Source organism: Ranitomeya variabilis, chromosome 4 (assembly GCF_051348905.1).
Source record: "Ranitomeya variabilis isolate aRanVar5 chromosome 4, aRanVar5.hap1, whole genome shotgun sequence".
In the NCBI taxonomy this organism is placed as follows: Eukaryota; Metazoa; Chordata; class Amphibia; order Anura; family Dendrobatidae; genus Ranitomeya; species Ranitomeya variabilis.
This window is the reverse complement of record NC_135235.1, coordinates 51,512,512-51,533,540: the sequence shown is the minus strand read 5'-3', so window position 1 is coordinate 51,533,540 and position 21,029 is coordinate 51,512,512. Positions and strand designations below refer to the sequence as shown.

At 46.3% G+C, this 21,029-nt stretch overlaps 1 protein-coding gene across 1 annotated transcript in view; it reads right to left on the bottom strand.

The window, feature by feature from the left end:
* LOC143769710 (alpha-2-macroglobulin-like protein 1) overlaps nt 1–21,029 on the bottom strand; it is a 321,408-nt gene that overhangs the window by 217,548 nt on the left and 82,831 nt on the right. The window contains exon 8 of the mRNA XM_077258496.1: nt 10,116–10,269. Coding sequence (XP_077114611.1) covers nt 10,116–10,269 — 154 coding nt within the window. The remainder of the gene's footprint in view (nt 1–10,115; nt 10,270–21,029) is intronic.

Here is a 21,029-nt window from a genome sequence, read left to right as displayed (position 1 = left end):
TGAGGCACAAAAACAGCAGGTGCTTGAACGGATATCAAGTGCTCGTTCAAGTGGGCTCTCCTCCATGTCAACTTCAACATCACAACTACTCCAGTCCTCAGAGTTGTCACCCCAATCGCACTTGCTTCCTCACAGCTCCCAAGTCTCCAGCTGCCCGTCTGAGCATGGGGTAGCACACATGGTTGAGTCTGTAGAGCTGTTTACGCATACTATAGCCTGGGAATCAGAGGTCTGCTCCAGAGCTTCTGTGAATCCAGATGAGGAAATGATCTGCACTGATGCCCAGAATCTTTGTGAGTCGGATCCAGGCTCAGATGAAGAAGGTTCTGAGCATAATGTAGACCCTCATTCCCAAACTGTAACTCCTGTTGGTGGAGACAATGAGGAAGATGATGATGAGACTGAGATACCTGATTGGAACGTAAAGTTGACTTTTCGGTCGGGGCAGGAAGGGGTTGGCTCTGAGGACGACGGGTGTGAGAACACACAGGATGATGATGACGAGGTTGTAGACCCCACTTACTGTCAACCGCCAGTCCGAAAGTTCATGAGGTCAGCAGAGGAGGTGGAGGAGGATGCTAGTGACGAGTCTGATGACGAGGTAACGGTGTGCCTTCCTGGACAGAGACGGAGTACTGGAAGCACATCAACAACTGCATCCTCAACCCCAATTGTGCCTCAGACCAGAAGTCATGGTGGCTCTTCAGGTCGCACGGGCTCTAAGCCTTGCATAGCCTGGGCATTTTTTGACATCGCAAAGGATGACCCAACTCATGTTGTCTGTAAGATTTGTCAACAAAATCTCAGTAGAGGCCAAAAAATCACTAGCTTGAGTACTTCATGCATGAACCGTCACATGGATATGAGGCATAAGTTGCAGTGGGAAGCTCACTGTGCTACAATGTGGCCTAGTGGGCCAGGTCAACCACCGTCTGCCCCATCAAGTACATCCGTGTCCTCTTCATCCTCTGTGAGTGTGGGGACAGCAGTCGCACATGGTTTTGGAAGCAGACCTTCCACCTCTTTACCCGCAACAGCCAGTGTGATTGGAAGGTCGTCAGGACATTTGCAAGTGGAAACACCTGCTGGTGTTGAGCGCTCTCCGACATCGCCACCACATTTTGATCAAGGCAACATAACATATCTGCCTGCACCTTCCTCACAGATCAGCTGTTTGCCGGGGACACCCTACTCAACTCCATCTAAGCACGGCAGCCAGCCCTCAGTCCCTCAGATGTGGAAAAGTAAAAGACCATTTCCTTCTAGCCATGACAAAGCTAAGAGGTTGAATTTCTCCATCTGCAAGCTGTTGGCTACAGAAATGCTGCCTTTGCGCCTGGTGGACACAGAGGATTTTCGAGACCTTATGTCCGTCGCAGTGCCCCAGTACCAGATGCCCAGTCGCCACTACTTCTCAAAGAAAGCTGTGTGTCAGGACTCTGAACATTTTTGTACCTTTTGTGCATTACTTCCCTTTTCCAAGATGGCATCTTTGGTCTCATGTGCACTGTGTCTTCCTGCTATAAAACTCCACCCCAACCTTCAGTCTGTGCTAGAGTATTCTGCCTTGCATCCAGCTCCTGACCTCTGATTTTCCCTGGCTATACACCTGCTCCTGTGAACCTGTGTGGTGATCCTGCTACTCTGCTCTGAGTTCTTGCTGCATACACCAGTTTCCAGTAATCCTCCATCATCTGCTGCTCGTGTTTACTTCATCTGCATTTGCTGGACATGTAAGCTGCTGCTGATCTGCAATAACCTGAGACTATTAACCAGGCCTCCCTGGTTGAGCTAAGATATGATTTGAACTGCCTTATAAGCATATCTATCTGTGTTTGGACTAAGACAAGGATTTATTCGTGTCAAGTATCCTCAATAATAACTGTGCTTCATAGACTTTCTGCTTGATTGCATTTCCCTCTGAAGTTTCCTATAGACTGTTAAGCTGCGTTTATTATTTGCACCAAGTGTTGTGGACTTGAGTTTCTCTCTGCACCTGTTTGAATCACCGTGTGATAATATAGATTTTACCACTTATAAAACTGCGTCCTGTAGTTGTCTTGTTCCACGCAAAGAGTCTCCTGAGTTATCCCCTATAATTATTACACTGTGCCTGCGCTACACCAGCATGTCGCACACAACATCACCGCTTCCTTGAGAAACTCTGTGTGTGGCAGGGTGCATTTCACCACAGACACTTGGACGAGTAGACATGGACAGGGGCGTTACATGTCGGTGACTGGGCACTGGGTAACTACGGCGACATCAGGAGAAGGGGCTGCTGTCCAAGTCTTGCCATCCCCACGAGTTGCTCGTTGATACTCTGTATCTAGAAGTTCCTCCACTGCTTCTGCCTCCTCAACCTCCTCCCGTTCCTCCACCTGCACCCAAAGCCTGTCTGTTAATGCCACCCGTGTTATAACTGCGCAGAAGGAATCCTGCACACCTCCTCACTATGCTGTCACCAGGGCTCAAAGGCATCAGGCAGTGTTTACATTGAAATGTCTTGGAATTATGAGTCATACAGCTGAGGAGTTGTGGTCAGCTCTGGAGACCGAGTTCCATCAATGGTTGTCTCCACTCAACCTGCAGCCAGGGAAGGCCGTGTGTGACAATGCTGCAAACCTGGGTGCGGCCCTTCCTTGGGGCAATGTCACACACATGCCTTGTATGGCTCACGTTTTGAACCTGGTTGTCCATCAATTTTTATCCCACTATCCCGGACTAGATGGGCTTTTGCAGAGGGTACAGTCGCTGTGTGCTCACTTCTGCCATTCGCATCCCACAGCTCGACGACTTGCATCTCTACAGAAGTCGTTGGGCCTGCCAGTTCACCGGCTGAAATGCGATGTGCCCACATGGTGGAATTCAACTCTGCACATGTTGCAGCAACTGTGGCAGCACCGACGAGCCCTGGTGCAATACGTTATGACGTATAGCCTGGGCCAGCGAGATCAAGTGGTGGGGCAAATCACGCTGCAGGAGTGCTCTCTGATCAGGGACCTATGCACCCTTCTGCACAGTTTTGAAATAGCAACGAAGATGTTTAGTGCTGACGATGCCATTATCAGCATGACCATTCCGGTGATTTACATGCTGGAGCACACCTTACACAGTGTTCGGAGTCAGGTGGTGGAACAAGAGGAGGAGGAACAGGAGGAGTCGTATGCGGAAGGGATCATATCTCCAAGGTCAAGAAGGTTGGCAGCACAAAGGCAGCTGGCATTGGAGGCTGGGGGAGAGGGATTACCGAGGGCGCATGGTAGCAGCCAAACTGTTGAGGAAGGTGCAGGGGGCGAGGAAGAAGTGGAGGACGAACTGGCACTGGGCATGGAAGACTCATCATATGAGGGAGACCTTGATCAAATTTCTGTTGTGCGAGGTTGGGGGGAGAGGGCAGACAATGGAAGCATGATTCTCACCTCGCCACCACCAAGACAACAAGGACTTGGTTCTCCTGGATGCGCAAGACACATGAGTGCCTTCTTGCTGCACTACCTGCAACATGACCCTCGGATTGTCAGAATCCGAAGTAATGCCGACTACTGGGTTGCCACACTCTTAGATCCCCGGTACAAAAGCAAACTTGGCGAAGTAATTCCTGCCATAGAAAGGGATTCACGCATGCAGGAGTATCAGCAGAGACTGTTACAGAATCTAACATCTGCTTTTCCACAAAACACCAGTGGTGCACATAGTGAATCTCTGAGTTCTAACTTGCCAACCGTGGGACTATCAAGTCATCACTCATACCGTAACAGTAACATCGTATCTGGTGGTAACAGCAATTTTTTCCAATCGTTTCAAGCTTTTTTTAGACCATCCTTTGCAAGGCCACAGGAGACAAGGAGTCTGACGTACAGCCAACGCCTATAGAGGATGGTACAAGAGTATCTCCAAGTTAACATTGATGCCATGACTGTGGAACTGGACCCTTGCTCATTTTGGGCTTCCAATCTTGAAAAATGGCCTGAGCTCGCCACTCACGCCTTGGAGATCTTGTCGTGCCCCACAGCCAGCGTTCTCTCTGAACGTGTGTTCAGCGCTGCTGGAGGTGTGCTGACAGATAAGCGCACTCGGCTGTCCAGTGACAATGTAGACAGACTAACGTTCATCAAGATGAACAAATCCTGGATCCGCAAGGACTTTTCTACCCCTGTGTCATCTTGGGGAGACTAAAAGCTTGATGATTTTTGAAAATCACCTCACCAACCTTTTAAGAAAAAACTCTGGTATAATTGATGCCACTTAAGTGGTGTCTGTGGCCGAATTTTTGGAAAAAATGGAGACTCTTTGATTTAGTATCCTTGCTGAGTTTTACATGACGTTGCCATCGTCAGTTCCAGGTGGGTGGGGTCATCTGCAGAGTTGTTTACTCATACTATGGCCTGGGGTTCAGAGGTCTGCTCCAAAGCTTAAGTGTCTTCTATTCAGCAGAGTAGCCCAGCCACCCACCGCCTGTTTACCTAAGTACTATTTTTAACAGCATCTGGCCCAGGAAATCCTTTGGGGCCTAGTAGAATTTGGTGCTACTTAGCAGCGTACTTCACCCTTGAAGCAAGCTACACCGCCTGTTTACCTAACTACTATTTTGTAACGGCATGTAGCCCAGGAAATCCTTTTGGGCCTAGTAGTGTCATGTCGGACGCTGTTCAGACCAGGTCGTTCGACAGACAGCGGTAATTCCGCTTTTGACTACTATTTGCTCATTTGCGTTGGCTAGATTTTATCTAGCTGTTCCGGGGTTAATTTACCTGATCCTCGGATTGGAAGCTGGGCCATGCCCATTGCCTTTAAATAGTTCTCCTGATCATTGGGCGTCGCCGATTATAGCTTCTGTCTTGTGCGTTGTTATCTCGGTCTGGAGTGGAGAGCTGGTTGTTGGAGATTCATTGCTGGTGGTGTATTTTCCTTAGTCATATTTACTCCTTCCTATATTTGTATTTATTTTGCCCTGCACATTTATAGTGTATTCCTGAGTGACTGCGGCGTGGTGTATATTTTCCTTTATCCTTGTCTGTGCTAACTGTGGGTATTGGTGTATTACCTCTTCACTGGGTGGTGGGCGGAGGTTTCAGCCTAGGGTTGAAACAGGAGACAGGGTGAGGTTCGAGGCCTGGACATGCACACCATCAGTGTAAACTCCAGGTAGAGGGTCAGTCAGGATTTCCCTAGTCTGAGGGAAATTGCAGGGGCCCGGGTTATTAGCTCTCGCTCACCTAGTCTCCCCATGACAAGTAGAATTTGGTGCAACTCAGCAGCGTACCCCACCCATGAAGCAAGCTACACCGCCTGTTTACCTAAGTACTATTTTTAACAGCATCTGGCCCAGGAAATACTTTGGGGCCTAGTAGAATTTGGTGCAACTCAGCAGCGTACCCCACCCCTGAAGCAAGCTACACCGCCTGTTTACCTAAGTACTATTTTTAACAGCATCTGGCCCAGGAAATCCTTTGGGGCCTAGTAGAATTTGGTGCTACTCAGCAGCGTACTTCACCCATGAAGCAAGCTACACTGCCTGTTTACCTAAGTACTGTTTTTAACAGCATCTGGCCCAGGAAATCCTTTGGGGTCTAGTAGAATTTTGTGCAACTCAGCAGCGTACCCCACCCATGAAGCAAGCTACACTGCCTGTTTACCTAAGTACTATTTTTAACAGCATCTGGCCCAGGAAATCCTTTGGGGCCTAGTTGAATTTGGTGCTACTCAGCAGCGTACTTCACCCATGAAGCAAGCTACACCGCCTGTTTACCTTACTACTATTTTGTAATGGCATCTAGCCCAGGAAATCCTTTTGGGCCTAGTAGAATTTAGTGCTACTCAGCAGCCTACCCCACCCATGAAGCAAGCTACACCACCTGTTTACCTAACTACTATTTTTTAATGGCATTTTGCCAAGGAAATCCTTTTGGGCCTAGTAGCAATTTTTGCAACTCAGCAGCGTACCCCACCCATGAAGCAAGCTACACCGCCTTCTTTCTTTCTCAATCTAACCCCTCGGCTCTGGGGTGTCCACTCTCCCTCCAGCTCTCTCCTTCTCACAGGTGGACTACCGCGTGTTTTCACACTGTGGCAAATCTTTTGGGCCCAGGCATAAGAAGTCGTCAAGGTAATGGATAATATGTGCCGCCTTACAAACGTCTATGATGACACATTCGAGGAAGCAACTAAACGCCTCAAATAGTGAGCAGGATATGGAGCACCCCATGGGCAAACAGCGATCTATGTAGTATGCTCCTTCACAGAAGCAGCCCAATGGGAGGACACTATTCGGAGGCACAGGTACTAACCGGAACGCCCCCTCAATGTCTGTTTTGGCCATTAGGGTGCACCTTCCCAACTTCTTGACCCACCTGATTGCCTCGTCAAAGGAGGTACAGTACATAGTACTGTACTTGGTTCCACGTCGATGTTGACGTTTACTGACCTGCCCCTTGGATATGACAAATGGTGGATTAGTCTGAATGTATTGGGTTCATTTTTTGGCACTACTCCCAACGGGGGTACCACTACGTCTTCTAAGGAAAGTGTTCTGAATGGACCCATCGCCATTCTACCTAAAGATATTTCTCTTTTTTTTTTGTCTAGATGTCTGGATGTTGGTAGAGTGAGTTTAGATTTTTACTCCAGCCTTTCTTAACTTTAGAAGGGCATGACATGCCTATATCTGTGTCTCCTCCTCCTTTTACTCCTCCACCTCTTTTCTTTTCGCATGAGTATGTGTAGTTTCTGTGTGTGTTTCTTGTGTCTTCTGAGCAGTTTGTCAGCTTTTGGACACCTTTCAAGGTGTTTTCTATGTGTTTTCCATGTGTTTGTATGTGTTTGTGTTTGCCTGCCATTGGTTTCAATGGGGTTCGGCGGTGTTCGTCAAACAGTTCGGCGAACATCTCCCTGTTCGACGAACCGAACCGAACCCGAACACTAGGGAGGTGGCTCATCTCTAATCGGTATCATCGGATGGAGATGACTGTTGCTTCTGGTCACATAAATGTCTTGCACAGTCCACAACATGATAGCTGTTTTCCATGAATTCTTGGACAAATTCAGGTTTGTTGTAATCATCTGCAGACAGTCATTCACAAGAGAAGGCAAAATGTACATGGCAAAAGGCAGTTGTTGTGAGAGAGGGCTCATCACAATCTCTTTATAATTTTAAAGTCACAATCTTTTTAAAATTGTGAAAAAGAAAATTTTCAGAGGCCATCCTCTATGTGTGTTAGGGTTGGCAGATTGCACTAAATAAATTTAATAGAGAAGTGCAATCGCTACTCGGGTTCCACCGTGCAGACATGTTAAACTGCAGCTAGTGTGAACAATGACGGAACACACAGTGAGCGATTGCTTGCGCAAACTGAGTTAAATGTCACTCAGTGAACAGCCCAGCAAAAGAAAAAGCAGCACATGAAATGAACACACAAGCAGAAACAAAACAGATGATCTGCTATAGAGCTGTGCCACTCGCACACAGTAATGGAATAGATGCTCTGCAATAGAGCTGTGTCACTCTCACACAGTAACGGAATAGGAATGACGCTAGATATGATGCCTGCTTACCTCACAGGGGAAAGAAGCCCGCTCACAGGGTTAGAAGCAAACAGTGGTCACACAGTCAGCAAAAGCACTCAACCAACTCCTCTCCGGAGGTGCCGGAATTCTAATTGCTAGACACCAGCCCTGAATTCATACAGACAAACTCCTCTCCAGAGAACCAGAATTCTAACGGCTTACCGCCGACCCTGAGCACATGCTGGTAAAGACCGCACTGATGCAATGTCCCACACACACGTAATGAAAATGATACTAGAGCGCCTGCATGTGCCTCTGATACCCTTTTATATGTTCAGTTCATGTCCAATTGGACAGGACCTCGGTCGCGGACCAATCCGGAGCTGCCACATCACCAGAGCAGCTGACGACCGACGACAAATGAGACGCCGCCACATCACGAGCATGCTCAGTAGGGTGATTTCTGGACTTAGTCTTCAGATCGTCCACTAGTCGCTACATACTGCTGGTTACTACAGACTTGGCTGAAGATCCTGCAGTAACCAGACGAACAGCATGAACCTGAGCAAGATGCTGGGAATTATGACTGTGCTCAGCAGCACCTGCAGCGGTCAAAGCTGAATGGGAGACTGCTGATGCAGACAAGGCTTGGGATCTACCCTGTGCAGTGGGAGAATCCTGGCAATTAACAACGTGTATTACAGTCTCTCCTTAAAATTTTTGATAGGCCTTGCAGATTGTGCAAAGGCTTTACCAGTGTTCAAGTCCCACACTTTTTTAAAACTGTCAAAAAATGTACACTGAGCCTTTCCTCTTTGTGTCTTCCTTAGTGTATTTCAGTTCCTCTTTAAATTTTTGCTAAACCATGCACTTAGTACATAGACTTTATCAGTCTAGCAGTTCCACCTTTTAATAATGGGAAAAAGAGGTTTTCTGAGTCCCACCGGCTAATAATGTGTAAAACATGTTTTCTGAGTCCTTCCTCTATGTGTCTTTCAGGGTGTATTGCAGTCCCTCCTTTACATTTTTCTAGGCCTTGCACTTAGTTCATGGGCTTTTTTAGTCTAGGTTTCCCACTGCCTAACAATTTTAACCGAATGTGTATGAGACCCCCATTTATGTCTAATACAGGGTGTAATAGAGTCACTCTTCATTCTAATCTTTGCCAGTTCTTGCATTGTCCACATAGGCATTGTAAGTCTCAGAATCCCTCCTTCATAAACTAAGCAGGATGTGTCTGACCATGTCACACACACCACGTGCCCAGACAAGGTAGTAAAATGTAAAAATAAATTTACCGGTGAATGTTTTTTCACGATTGAAAGCAATGAGAAAGTGCAAAAATGCAGCAACATAGCCTAAGGAGTGGAGGAGGTGTTTTTGTGTTTGTGTTCCTCTTTTTAAATTTGCCTTATATACAAGCCATTATTCCAACATTTTTTCCTATAAAATCTTATTTATTTTTGTTTTTGGATGTTTTAGTGTTGTGGCATAATACTCTGACAACATTGTTCCCAGTAGCGACCTGATTATACTCGAGTTGAACACATCTGAGCGTCCGTCCTGCATGATTCCAGTAATGAGCACTCAAGAATTGTAGTGCTCACTCGTAACTAATAATTACTTTCTCTGATGAAGACCCCTTCAGATTATTTGGGACATCTAGAAGAATAAAGACCAGAGAAGAAAAGGTGAGTGCTACCATGAGTCATGTGTCATGCCAACAGTTTAGCATCCTGAGACCACTGATATGGGGTTGCATTTCATCCATGGAGTGTGTTCACTTACAATTTTACCTAAGAACACTGCCATGAATGAACAATGGGATCTTAACCTCCTCCAAGAACAAATTCTCCCGTCGATCCAGGAGCAATTTCGTAATCAACAATGCTTTTTCCAACATGATGGAGACCATGTCACAAACAAAAGTGATAGCTAAGTGGTTTTGTGAACAAACATTGAAATTTTAGTCTATGGCCAGGAAGTTCCACAGATTTCAATCCTATTAAGAACTAGTGGTCAATCCTCAGAAAGAGGGCGGAAAAATAAAAGCAGAGAAAATGTGATAAGCCCCAAGCACTGATTAGACAAGAATGGGAGGTCATCAGTCAGGATTTGGCCCAGAAGTTGATATCTAGCTGCCAGGGCAAAAGGCAGAAGCCTTGCATATTGGTGTGTCTCAAACTTTTGGCCATGACTGTATGTAGAGTAAATAATAAGGTATCCACCATTAGCATTAGGAAATGATCACAATCTACATCCTCACTGTCACTTCACAATGATCTTTGCTCAGATCGGAGCTTTCGTAGACATCTCTCCTGTAAAAGCCAGCGAGTCAGAGAGAGTTTATAACCGCCTATATCCATATGGCTGAGGAACAAAACGTAATATAAAACTAAACAAAAAGTATTATGAATTTCAATTTAGACTTAGTAACCAGTATGAAAATTGCAAGATTTCTGAGTTTTTAAGCTATATATGATGTTAAAAAAATACCATAGATTTAAGATAAAAGTATGATTTTAAAATAGGTCTTATTATTATGGCACATTCCTTTAAAAGGCAAATACAAAATAACAAACATTTTTTTTTTACAAACATTTACGCACCTTCTCTCCCTTAAGATAGAAGCAATTTGTTTCACTTGTGTCTTCTTCACTGCTGTCATGTTCGGATTCTTGTCGGGAGTACCATACATCAGTGTTTGCTTGTAAACACACTGAAAGATCTAGGAACCCTTCTACCAGCTTACCATAAGTATATCTGGAAATTAAGACACAAGTTATAGACGCTGATACCTTCTCATGGGTTGTTCAGTTATTCTGTACATGCTGAATCTAATTCAGAAGTTTAATCCTCACTATAATAAACTCACTGTCCAGTGCTAATGTATTCATCTATCAAAGTAATATATAAGTCATCTTGAAGTGAAGTGAATGGAAATTTCTGACTACAGAGGTCCAAATATCTGGACAGAGAACCACAGTCTCTTTGATCTAACAATTCAAAGTGGTTAGAAGACACAAAACACCATTTTCTGGCATGTTTCAGGACACAGACAATTTTTTTATTTTTGTGCTTTCATTTAATTCCTCCGTTTTATTTCCAAGAGCTATTACTTTTGTATTTTTCTAGCTTCACAGCCATGTAAGGACTTTTTTTTTTTTTGCGGGACTAGTTGTAGGGCACCATTCATTTTACCACTTGATGTGCTAGCAAATAAGACAAAAAATTCCCAGTGCAATCAAATAGCAAAAACAAAACACAATTCCAGATTTTTTTTTTTATATGACATTTAGTGTGCTGTAATACTGACCTGGCAATATGACTCTACAGTATATACATACAAAAACAAAATGAATAAGTTATGTATCCACTCAAAAATAATACCTATAAATATGATACACAGCTACAGAATATCTAATAGATCATAATTTATTGAATCATAAAAAATACATAATAAACAATAGCCATAAATACAGTGTTAGGCCGGCATCACACTAGCGAGTTTTACGGACGTAAGAGCGCAGAAAATACGTCCGTAAAACTCGCCAAACAAACGGCACAATTATTCTCAATGGGGCTGCTCCTATCAGCCGTATATTACGGTTCAGTATTATACGGCTTTCTACGGCCGTACAAAATCGCAGCATGCAGCGTTTGTCAGCGTATTGCGCAAAAAAACGCCAATGAAAGTCTATGGGGCGAGAAAAATACGGATTCCACACGGACCAGCAGTGTGACTTGCGAGAAATACGCAGCGGTGTTAGTGAATAGTCGGTAATTCAATTGCCGGCTTTTCATTTCTCCTTCCCAAACCTGACAGGATATCAGACATGGCTTACATACAGTAAACCAGCTCATATCCCCTTTTTTTTGCATATTCCACACTACTAATGTTAGTAGTGTGTATGTGCAAAATGTGGGCACTGTAGCTGCGAAAATAAAGGGTTAAATGGCGGAAAAAATTGGCGTGGGCTCCCGCGCAATTTTCTCCGCCAGAGTGGTAAAGCCAGTGACTGAGGGTAGATATTAATAGCCTAGAGAGGGTCCATGGTTATTGGCCCCCCTGGCTACAAACATCTGCCCCCAGCCACCCCAGAAAAGGCACATCTGGAAGATGCGCCTATTCTGGCACTTGGCCACTCTCTTTCCACTCCCGTGTAGCGGTGGGATATGGGGTAATGAAGGGTTAATGCCACCTTGCTATTGTAAGGTGACATTAAGCCAGATTAATAATGGAGAGGCGTCAATTATGTCACCTATCCATTATTAATCCAATTGTCTGAAAGGGTTAAAAAACACACACACATTATTAAAAAGTATTTTAATGAAATAAACACACAGGTTGTTTTAATATTTTATTGCTCTCTCAATGCAGCTGAACACCCTCGCTTGGCAAAATAATAAACCCACAATATACATACCCTCAGATGACCTGTCACGTCCCATGAGGTAAATCCATCTTAAGGGGTTAAATCATTTTACAGGCAGGAGCTGTGCTAAAGCACTCGCTCGTGTCTGTAATCCCCCGGGTGCTGAAAGGAAAGCTGAGTGATCTGTACTTACATTGAGTTGCGGTGAGGCGCCCTCTGGTGGATGAACTCATGAACTGGAGCCTTGGAAAAGTTCTCACGCTCGAGTTCATATGAGTTCATCCACCATAGGGCGCCTCACCGCAACTCAATGTAAGTACAGATCACTCAGCTTTCATTCATTCCCCGGGGGTTACAGGCACGAGCAAGTGATTTAGCACAGCTCCTGCCTGTAAATTGAGTTAACCCCTTCAGATGGATTACCTCGCAAAGTCGGGGATCGACCGAAACACGAAACCCAATGTAAGTCAATGGAGAATCAAAGTCGGCAGTGAGTGGAGGACAGGAAAACACCTACAGTGCCCATTTTAATGTCAAAAACATCAATTATTGTCACTTAAGCTTGTCAATCTTAATTTACCTTATAATAATAGCTAGGCATTGAAAACTGGGGGTCATTTGGCTGAAGTTGTGGGGGGGTAGGGTTGGCTCAAGTTTTTCGTGGGCCCAGGAAACGCGGACTACGTCACGGCGGTGGAGCAGGGAGAGGTAACTATTTCAACTTTGCAAGTGCTGTGATCCTGATCAAGCAGGGGGGGCCCACTCATTCGCATTGGCACTGGCACAGGGCCCCTCAAAGTACGGTGGTGTGTTTGCACGGCGGGGGGCGCCTCCCACCGGCAGCGACACTTTTGCGTACTCTGAGGGGCCCTGTGCCAGTGACGTCGCCAGCGAGTATGCCCCCCCACCTGATGAAGGAACCTGCACTTTCATCTGCACCTTCCTCTTTGTCCCCGTGTAAGGTGGTATAGGATGTGGGAAGGGGAACCTGACTTTCAGCAGGGTCAGATTCTGGCTGTGTAGAGTGCAAGGAGAATGTAGTGGTCTGGGTCAATGTACCAGCAGACTCATCTAGCAGTGGATGGGCAATGGGCAGGATGAGAAGGAAACACAGTTAGTAGCCCAAATAATAAAGTAGGCTAAATGCAGTTCAAAATTGGTAACAGGAGTAAACAGGCGGCACTGCTTTGTTCAGTGGAGGAGAACAACAAGCAGCGGCAGACACCGTTAGTAGGCCCAACCAAACAAGTAGGCCAAATGCAGTTTCAAATCTGATCTAGGGCGAAAGCCTGAAGATTGAAGCTCAGCTTTATTCAGTGGAGGAGACAAGCAAGGGGCAGCAGACACCGTTACTAGGGCCCAACCAAACGAGTAGGCCAAATGCAGTTTAATATCTGATCTAGGCCGAAAGCCTGAAGATTGAAGCTCAGCTTTATTCAGTGGAGGAGACAAGCGAGGGGCAGCAGACACCTTTACTAGGGTCCAACCAAACAAGTAGCCCAAATGCAGTTTAATATCTGATCTAGGCCGAAAGCCTGAGGAATGAAGCTCAGGAAAACCAACACAGGACAACACCAAGGTGCGGCAGACACCGTTACTAGGCCCACCCAAACTAGTAGCCCAAATGCAGTTTAATATTTAAAATGTAGGCCGAAAGCCTGAAGATTGAAGCTCAGGAAAACCAAACAGGAGAAAACCCAGGAGCGACAGACACCGTTACTAGGCCCACCCAAACTAGTAGGCCAAATGTAGTTTAAAATTCTAAATACAGGCCGAAAGCCTGAAGATTGAAGCTCAAGAAAACCAAACAGGAGAAAACCAGGAGTGGCAGACACCGTTCCTAGGCCCAACCAAAGTAGTAGGCCAAATGCAGTTTAATATTTAAATTGTAGGCCGAAAGCCTGAAGATTGAAGCTCAGCTTTATTCAGTGGAAGAGACAAGCAAGGGGCAGCAGACACCGTTACTAGGGCCCAAATAAATGAGTAGGCCAAATGCAGTTTAATATCTGATCTAGGCCGAAAGCCTGAAGATTGAAGCTCAGCTTTATTCAGTGGAGGAGACAAGCGAGGGGCAGCAGACACCGTTACTAGGGTCCAACCAAACAAGTAGCCCAAATGCAGTTTAATATCTGATCTAGGCCGAAAGCCTGAAGATTGAAGCTCAGCTTTATTTAGTGGAGGAGACAAGCAAGGGGCAGCAGACACCGTTACTTGGGCCCAACCAAACGAGTAGGCCAAATGCAGTTTAATATTTAAAATGTAGACCGAAAGCCTGAAGATTGAAGCTCAGGAAAACCAACACAGGACAACACCAAGGTGCGGCAGACACCGTTACTAGACCCAACCAAAGTAGTAGGCCAAATGCAGTTTAATATTTAAAATGTAGGCCGAAAGCCTGAAGATTGAAGCTCAGGAAAACCAACACAGGACAACACCAAGGTGCGGCAGACACTGTTACTAGGCCCACCCAAACTAGTAGCCCAAATGCAGTTTAATATTTAAAATGTAAGCCGAAAGCCTGAAGATTGAAGCTCAGGAAAACCAAACAGGAGAAAACCCAGGAGCGGCAGACACTGCTACTAGGCCCACCCAAACTAGTAGGCCAAATGCAGTTTAAAATTCTAAATGCAGGCCGAAAGCCTGAAGATTGAAGCTCAGCTTTTTCAGTGGAGGACAGCGGTATTGAGTGGCGCAGACAGACAAAGGTAGTATGTGTTAAATAAAAAAGTTGACTCTATGCAGTTTTAAATTGGATACAGGGGTACACAGGCAGCATTGTTGTGGTCAGCGGAGGACGATTGCAAGGAGGGACCGCAGACAGACTTCCTAGGCCTAAAATAAAAAAGCAGGCTCTATGCAGTTTTAAATAGGCTACAGGGGTACACAGGCAGCATTGGTGTGGTCAGCGGAGGACGATTGCAAGGAGGGACCGCAGACAGACTTCCTAGGCCTAAAATAAAAAAGCAGGCTCTATGCAGGTTTAAATAGGCTACAGGGGTACACAGGCAGCATTGGTGTGGTCAGCGGAGGACAATTGCAAGGAGGGACCGCAGACAGACTTCCTAGGCCTAAAATAAAAAAGCAGGCTCTATGCAGGTTTAAATAGGCTACAGGGGTACACAGGCAGCATTGGTGTGGTCAGCGGAGGACGATTAAAAGGAGGGACCGCAGACAGACTTCCTAGGCCTAAAATAAAAAAGCAGGCTCTATGCAGGTTTAAATAGGCTACAGGGGTACACAGGCAGCATTGGTGTGGTCAGCGGAGGCCGATTGCACCGAGGGGCAGACACAGTTAGTAGGGCCAAAAAAGTAATAGGCAAAATGCAGTTAAAAATCGGTTACAGGAGTACGCAGGCGGCCTAGCTTTGTTCAGTGGAGGACAACTGTAAGGAGTGTCTGACACAGTTAGTAGGCCAAAATTATAAAGTGAGGTTAATGTGTTGCCACAAAAAAATTTCATAAATAAACAGGTGGCATACCTAGGTACAGGGGTGGGCTCCTCTGTTGACTTGCAGACAGTGGTAGTTGGCGCAAAGTATTAACTGGTGTAAATGTAGGACAGGGCCACTGAATATTTTTAATAGCATCAATCATGTCAAGAAATTGGTATTGGCAGTGCCATTGAAGGATTTAACAACACAGACTAAACAGTGGTGGAGCAGTGAGAGGTAATTTTGCAAGTGGTAGAGCACTGTTTGAGCTGGGGGGGACACTCTCTTGTGGGCGGTGGTACTGGCCCAGGGCCCCTCATGTTATGACGGTGTGTCTGACGTTGGGTGTGCACCACCACCACCAGAGACACTTCATTGTACAATGAGGGACCCTGTGCCAGTGCCGTCGCCCAAAAGTGGGCACACACACCTGTTCAGCCAAACGGCACTCGCACGGCCCATTTAGGGAGGTGTAAAAATGGCATATGGTGGACATACAGCAGCTGCAAATGGAGAAATTGGAGCAGTCAGTAAGACGAGACCAAAAGCAAGACCTTTTTACAGGAAAGCTAGGTGTCAGCAGGGAAAGGTGGGGCAAAATAATTAGAAATCCATGATTGGTTCATTTTAATGAAGGTTAGATCATCAACATTTTGGGTAGCCAGACGAGTCCTTTTTTCAGTCAGTATTGAACCAGCAGCACTGAATACTCTTTCTGATAGCACACTAGCAGCTTGGCAAGCAAGCTCCTGTAATGCATATTCTGCCAATCCAGGCCTTGTGTCTATTTTGGATGCCCAGTAATCAAATGGGAATGAGTTATGAGGGAGAACATCGATAAGGGAGGAAAAATAGTTCGTAACCATACTGGACAAATGTTGTCTCCTGTCACTTTGAATTGATGCTGCAGTACCTGTCGTGTCTGCGGTCATTGCGAAATCACTCCACAACCTGGTCATAAAACCCCTCTGTCCAACGCCACTTCTGATTTGTGCACCTCTAACACCTCTGCCATGTTGCCCCCTGCAGCTCGTGTGAGAACCATCACCGCCGCTGTGTGCTGGGAATGCCTGAACCAAATGGTCTACAAGAGTTGCTTGTTTGGTAGCCAATATTTGCTCAAGGTCCTCATGTGGCATGATATTTTGCAATTTCCCTTTATAGAGTGGATCCAGGAGGCAGGCCAACCAGTAATCGTCATCGGTCATCATTTCGATAATTCAGGGGTCCCTTTTTAGGATACGCAAGGCATAATCTGCCATGCGGGCCAATGTTCCAGGTAACAAGTCACAGCTTGTGCTGGGTTGAGGAGCACTTTCTGGCAAATCAACATCACTTGTCTCCCTCAAAAACCCGAACCTGAAAAACCTGAACCCGGCCTTGCAACGACAGCAGTTTCTATTGCCCCCTGAGAAGCTTCCTCATCCAAAAAATACTCATCCCCATCATCCTCCTCGTCCTCCTCCTCTTCGCCCCCCACCTCGTCCTGTAGACTTCCCTGAGCTGACAATGGCTGACTGTCATCAAGGCTTCCCTCGTCCTCGGCTGCAGACGCCTGCTCCTTTATGTGCGTCAAACTTTGCATCAGCAGACGCATTAGGGGGATGCTCATGCTTATGATGGCATTGTCTGCACTAACCAGGCATGTGCATTCCTCAAAACACTGAAGGACTTGACACAGATCTTGTAGCTTCGACCACTGCACACCTGACAACTCCATGTCTGCCATCCAACTGCCTGCCCGTGTATGTGTATAATCCCACAAATACATAACAGCACGCCTCTGTTCGCACAGCCTCTGAAGCATGTGCAGTGTGGAATTCCACCTTGTTGCAATGTCGATCATTTGGTGGTGCTGGGGAAGCTTCAAAGATCGCTGATGGTTCTGCATACGGCTGGAGTGTACGGGCGAATGGCGGATGTGTGAGCAAAGTCTTCGCACCTTCAGGAGCAAGGTGGATAACTTTTCAGGAAGCACTGCACCACCAGGTTCAAGGTGTGAGCCAGGCAAGGAATGTGTTTCAATTGTGAAAGGGCTATAGCAGCCATAAAATTACTTCCGTTATCACTGACTACCTTGCCTGCCTCAAGATGTACAGTGCCCAGCCATGACTGAGTTTCTGGCTGCAAGAACTCGGCCAGAACTTCCGCAGTGTGTCTGTTGTCGCCCAAACACTTCATTTCCAACACAGCCTGCTGACGCTTACCACTAGCTGTTCCATAATGGGACACCTCGTGTGCAACACTGGCAGCTGCGGATGGAGTGGTGGTGCAACTGCGGTCTGTGGACGAGCTCTCGCTTCTGCTGGAGGATGAGGAGGAGGAGGGGTGGCGAACGCCTACAGCCAACTGTTTCCTAGACCGTGGGCTAAGCAGAACTGTCCCACTGGGGCTGTCCCCTGTGGACCCTGCATCCACCACATTAACCCAGTGTGCCGTGATGGACACGTAATGTCCCTGGCCATGCCTACTGGTCCATGCATCTGTTGTGAGGTGCACCTTTCTACTGACAGATTGCCTGAGTGCATGGACAATGCGGCCTTTCACATGATGGTGGAGGGCTGGGATGGCTTTCCACGCAAAGAAGTGTCGACTGGGTAGGTCATAGCGTGGTACTGCGTAGGCCATCAGGGCTTTGAAAGCTTCGCTTTCAACCAACCGGTAGGGCATCATCTCTAACGAGATTAGTCTAGCAATGTGGGCATTCAAACCCTGTGTACGCGGATGAGAGGCTGAGTACTTCCTTTTCCTAATGAGAGTCTCTTGTAGGGTGAGCTGGACTGGAGAGCTGCATATGGTGGAACTAGGGGTTGTGGTGGTGGACATGGCAGACTGAGACAGGGTTGGTGTTGGTATTCTTGCTGTTGGCCTACATACAGTGTTTCCTACCAAGAACCTGGTGATTCCCTGACTGCTTTGGCCTTGCAACGATACCTCCACATTTGCTGCAGGTGGTGTCCTAAACGGTGGGCTTACAGTGAGGGAAGGAATGTTGCGTTGCTGACTAGCTTCATTGTGAGCGGGTGCAACAACGTTACGGCACGTTTGGTAGTTAGTCCAGGCTTGCAAGTGCATGGCGGTTAAATGTCTACGCATGCAAGTTGTAATTAAATTTTTGACATTCTGACCTCTGCTAAAGGTCCTTGAGCAGTTCTTACAGATCACTTTGCACTGATCATTCGGATCTTGGTTAAAAAAGTGCCAGACTACACTCTTCCTACTATCGAATACCTTTTCAGGCATTGCACACTGTGCTACTTTAACCGGATGGCCATGCTGTCCTACCACTGTTTTTGGTTTTGACACACGTTTTTGGCCAGATACGGGTCTGCCAGATGAAAGCTGTTGCGATGTTGATGCCTGCTGTGGCTCCTCCTCCTCCGCTTCAGAGCTACTGCCAGCGGCACCCTGTTCCCCCAATGGCTGCCAATCGGCGTCAACTACTGTGTCATCTATCACCTTCTCTTCTATGTCCTGGGCACCTTCCTCTGTGTCACCGTGTAAACCGGTGCTATAACGTTCGGGACGGGGCACCATAGTCTCATCAGGGTCAGATTCTGGCTCGGTACCCTGTGAGGGCAATGTTGTGATCTGAGTCAATGGAACAGCATAATAATCTAGATGTGGCTGTGCATCTGTGCACTCCATGTCCGATTCATCTTGTAATGGGCATGGCCTGTTAACAATTTCCCTTTCTAACCCAGGCATGGTATGTGTAAAGAGCTCCATGGAGTAACCTGTTGTGTCGCCTGACGCATCCTTCACTGTTGTTTTGGGGGAAGGACACAAGGAATCAACTTGTTCCTGACCGGGAGCATCCACTGATGACTGGCTACTTTTCAATTTTGAACTATCCGAAGAGGAGGCGAAAGAGCTAGAGGCAGAGTCAGCAAGGAGAGCCAAATCTTTTTCCTTCTGCTCCGGCTTTAACAGCGGTTTTCCTACTCCCAGAAAAGGTAGCGTTCGAGGCCTTGTGTAGCTGGACAATGACGCTGGCTCAACAACTTTAGACTTAGTGCTATTTTGATTTTCCCTCTACCACCCGATGCTCCACCAGCACCACCACCAAAACCATCAGCATTACCAGATGGCAATGACCGCCCAAGGCCATGACCTCTTCCACCAGCCTTCCTCATTCTTGGGAAAATGTAACCAAACTAACAACCATTATATGGTACTGAAAAACAAGGTAGAAGGTGTATGTTAACTTGTTGTGAATATAAATCTCCCTTTTTATGTGTGGGTGAGTGCTGAATAAATCAGGCCCACTGTATGACAGTATAGTTTCTGTGGCAGAAAATGACTGACATAGATACCACAGACAGGACTGGCACAGATGCACAGATTTGGCAATGTTATTCTCCCTTTTTTATATGGGAGACTAGTGAATAAATCAGGCCCACTGTTTTACAGTATAGTTTCTGTGGCAGAAAATGGCTGACAGAGATACCACAGACAGGACTGGCACAGATGCACAGATTTGGCAATATTAATCTCCCTTTATTTTATTTTTTTGGAGACTAGTGAATAAATCAGGCCCACTGTTTTACAGTATAGTTTCTGTGGCAGAAAATGACTGACAGAGATACCACAGACAGGACTGGCACAGATGCACAGATTTGGCAATGTTATTCTCTAGGGTTGAGCGAAACGGGTCGGCCATTTTCAGAAGTCGCCGACTTTTGGCAAAGTCGGGTTTCATGAAACCCGACCCGACCCCTGTGTGGGGTCGGCCATGAGGTCGGCGATCTTCTGAATCTGGTATCGGAATTCCAATACTGAGTTCCGATATGTTTGCGATATCGGGAATCGGTATCGGAATCCATATTTAAGTGTAAAATAAAGAATCAAAATAAAAAATATTGATATACTCACCCTCGGACGCGCCCTGGTACTAACCGCCAGCTTCCGTTCATAAGAATGAGCGCTTGAAAGACATGAGATGATGTCACGGCTTGTGATTGGTCACGTTGCGGTCACGTGACCGCTCCGCGACCAATCACAGGCCGCGACCTCATCTAAGGACTTTCAAGCGCTCATTCTTATGAACGGAAGCTGGCGGTTAGTACCAGGGCGCGTCCGAGGGTGAGTATATCAATATTTTTTATTTTGATTCTTTATTTTACACATTAATATGGATCCCAAGGCCTGAAGGAGAGTTTCCTCTCCTTCAGACCCTGGGAACCATAGTATCCCATTGCACTGCATTGGGTTTCGTGTTTCGGCCGACCCCGACTTTTTTATAGGATCGGCCGATTTCACTCGACCCGACTTTTGAGAAAGTCGGGTTTCGTGAAACCCGACCCGATCCTATAAAAATAAAAGTCGCTCAACCCTATTATTCTCCCTTTTTTTTAGTATGGGAGACTAGTGAATAAATCAGGCCCACTGTTTTTCAGTATAGTTTCTGTGGCAGAAAATGACTGACAGAGATACCACAGACAGGACTGGCACAGATGCACAGATTTGGCAATGTTATTCTCCCTTTTTTTTAATATGGGAGACTAGTGAATAAATCAGGCCCACTGTATGACAGTATAGTTTCTGTGGCAGAAAATGACTGACAGAGATACCACAGACAAGACTGGCACAGATGCACTGATTGGCAATATAAATCTCCCTTTTCAGGTGTGGGACAGTGCAGAAAAATACAGGCCCACTGTTTTACACTACACAGTTTCAGGGGCAGAAAGTGGCTGGAAGATATATAAAAAAA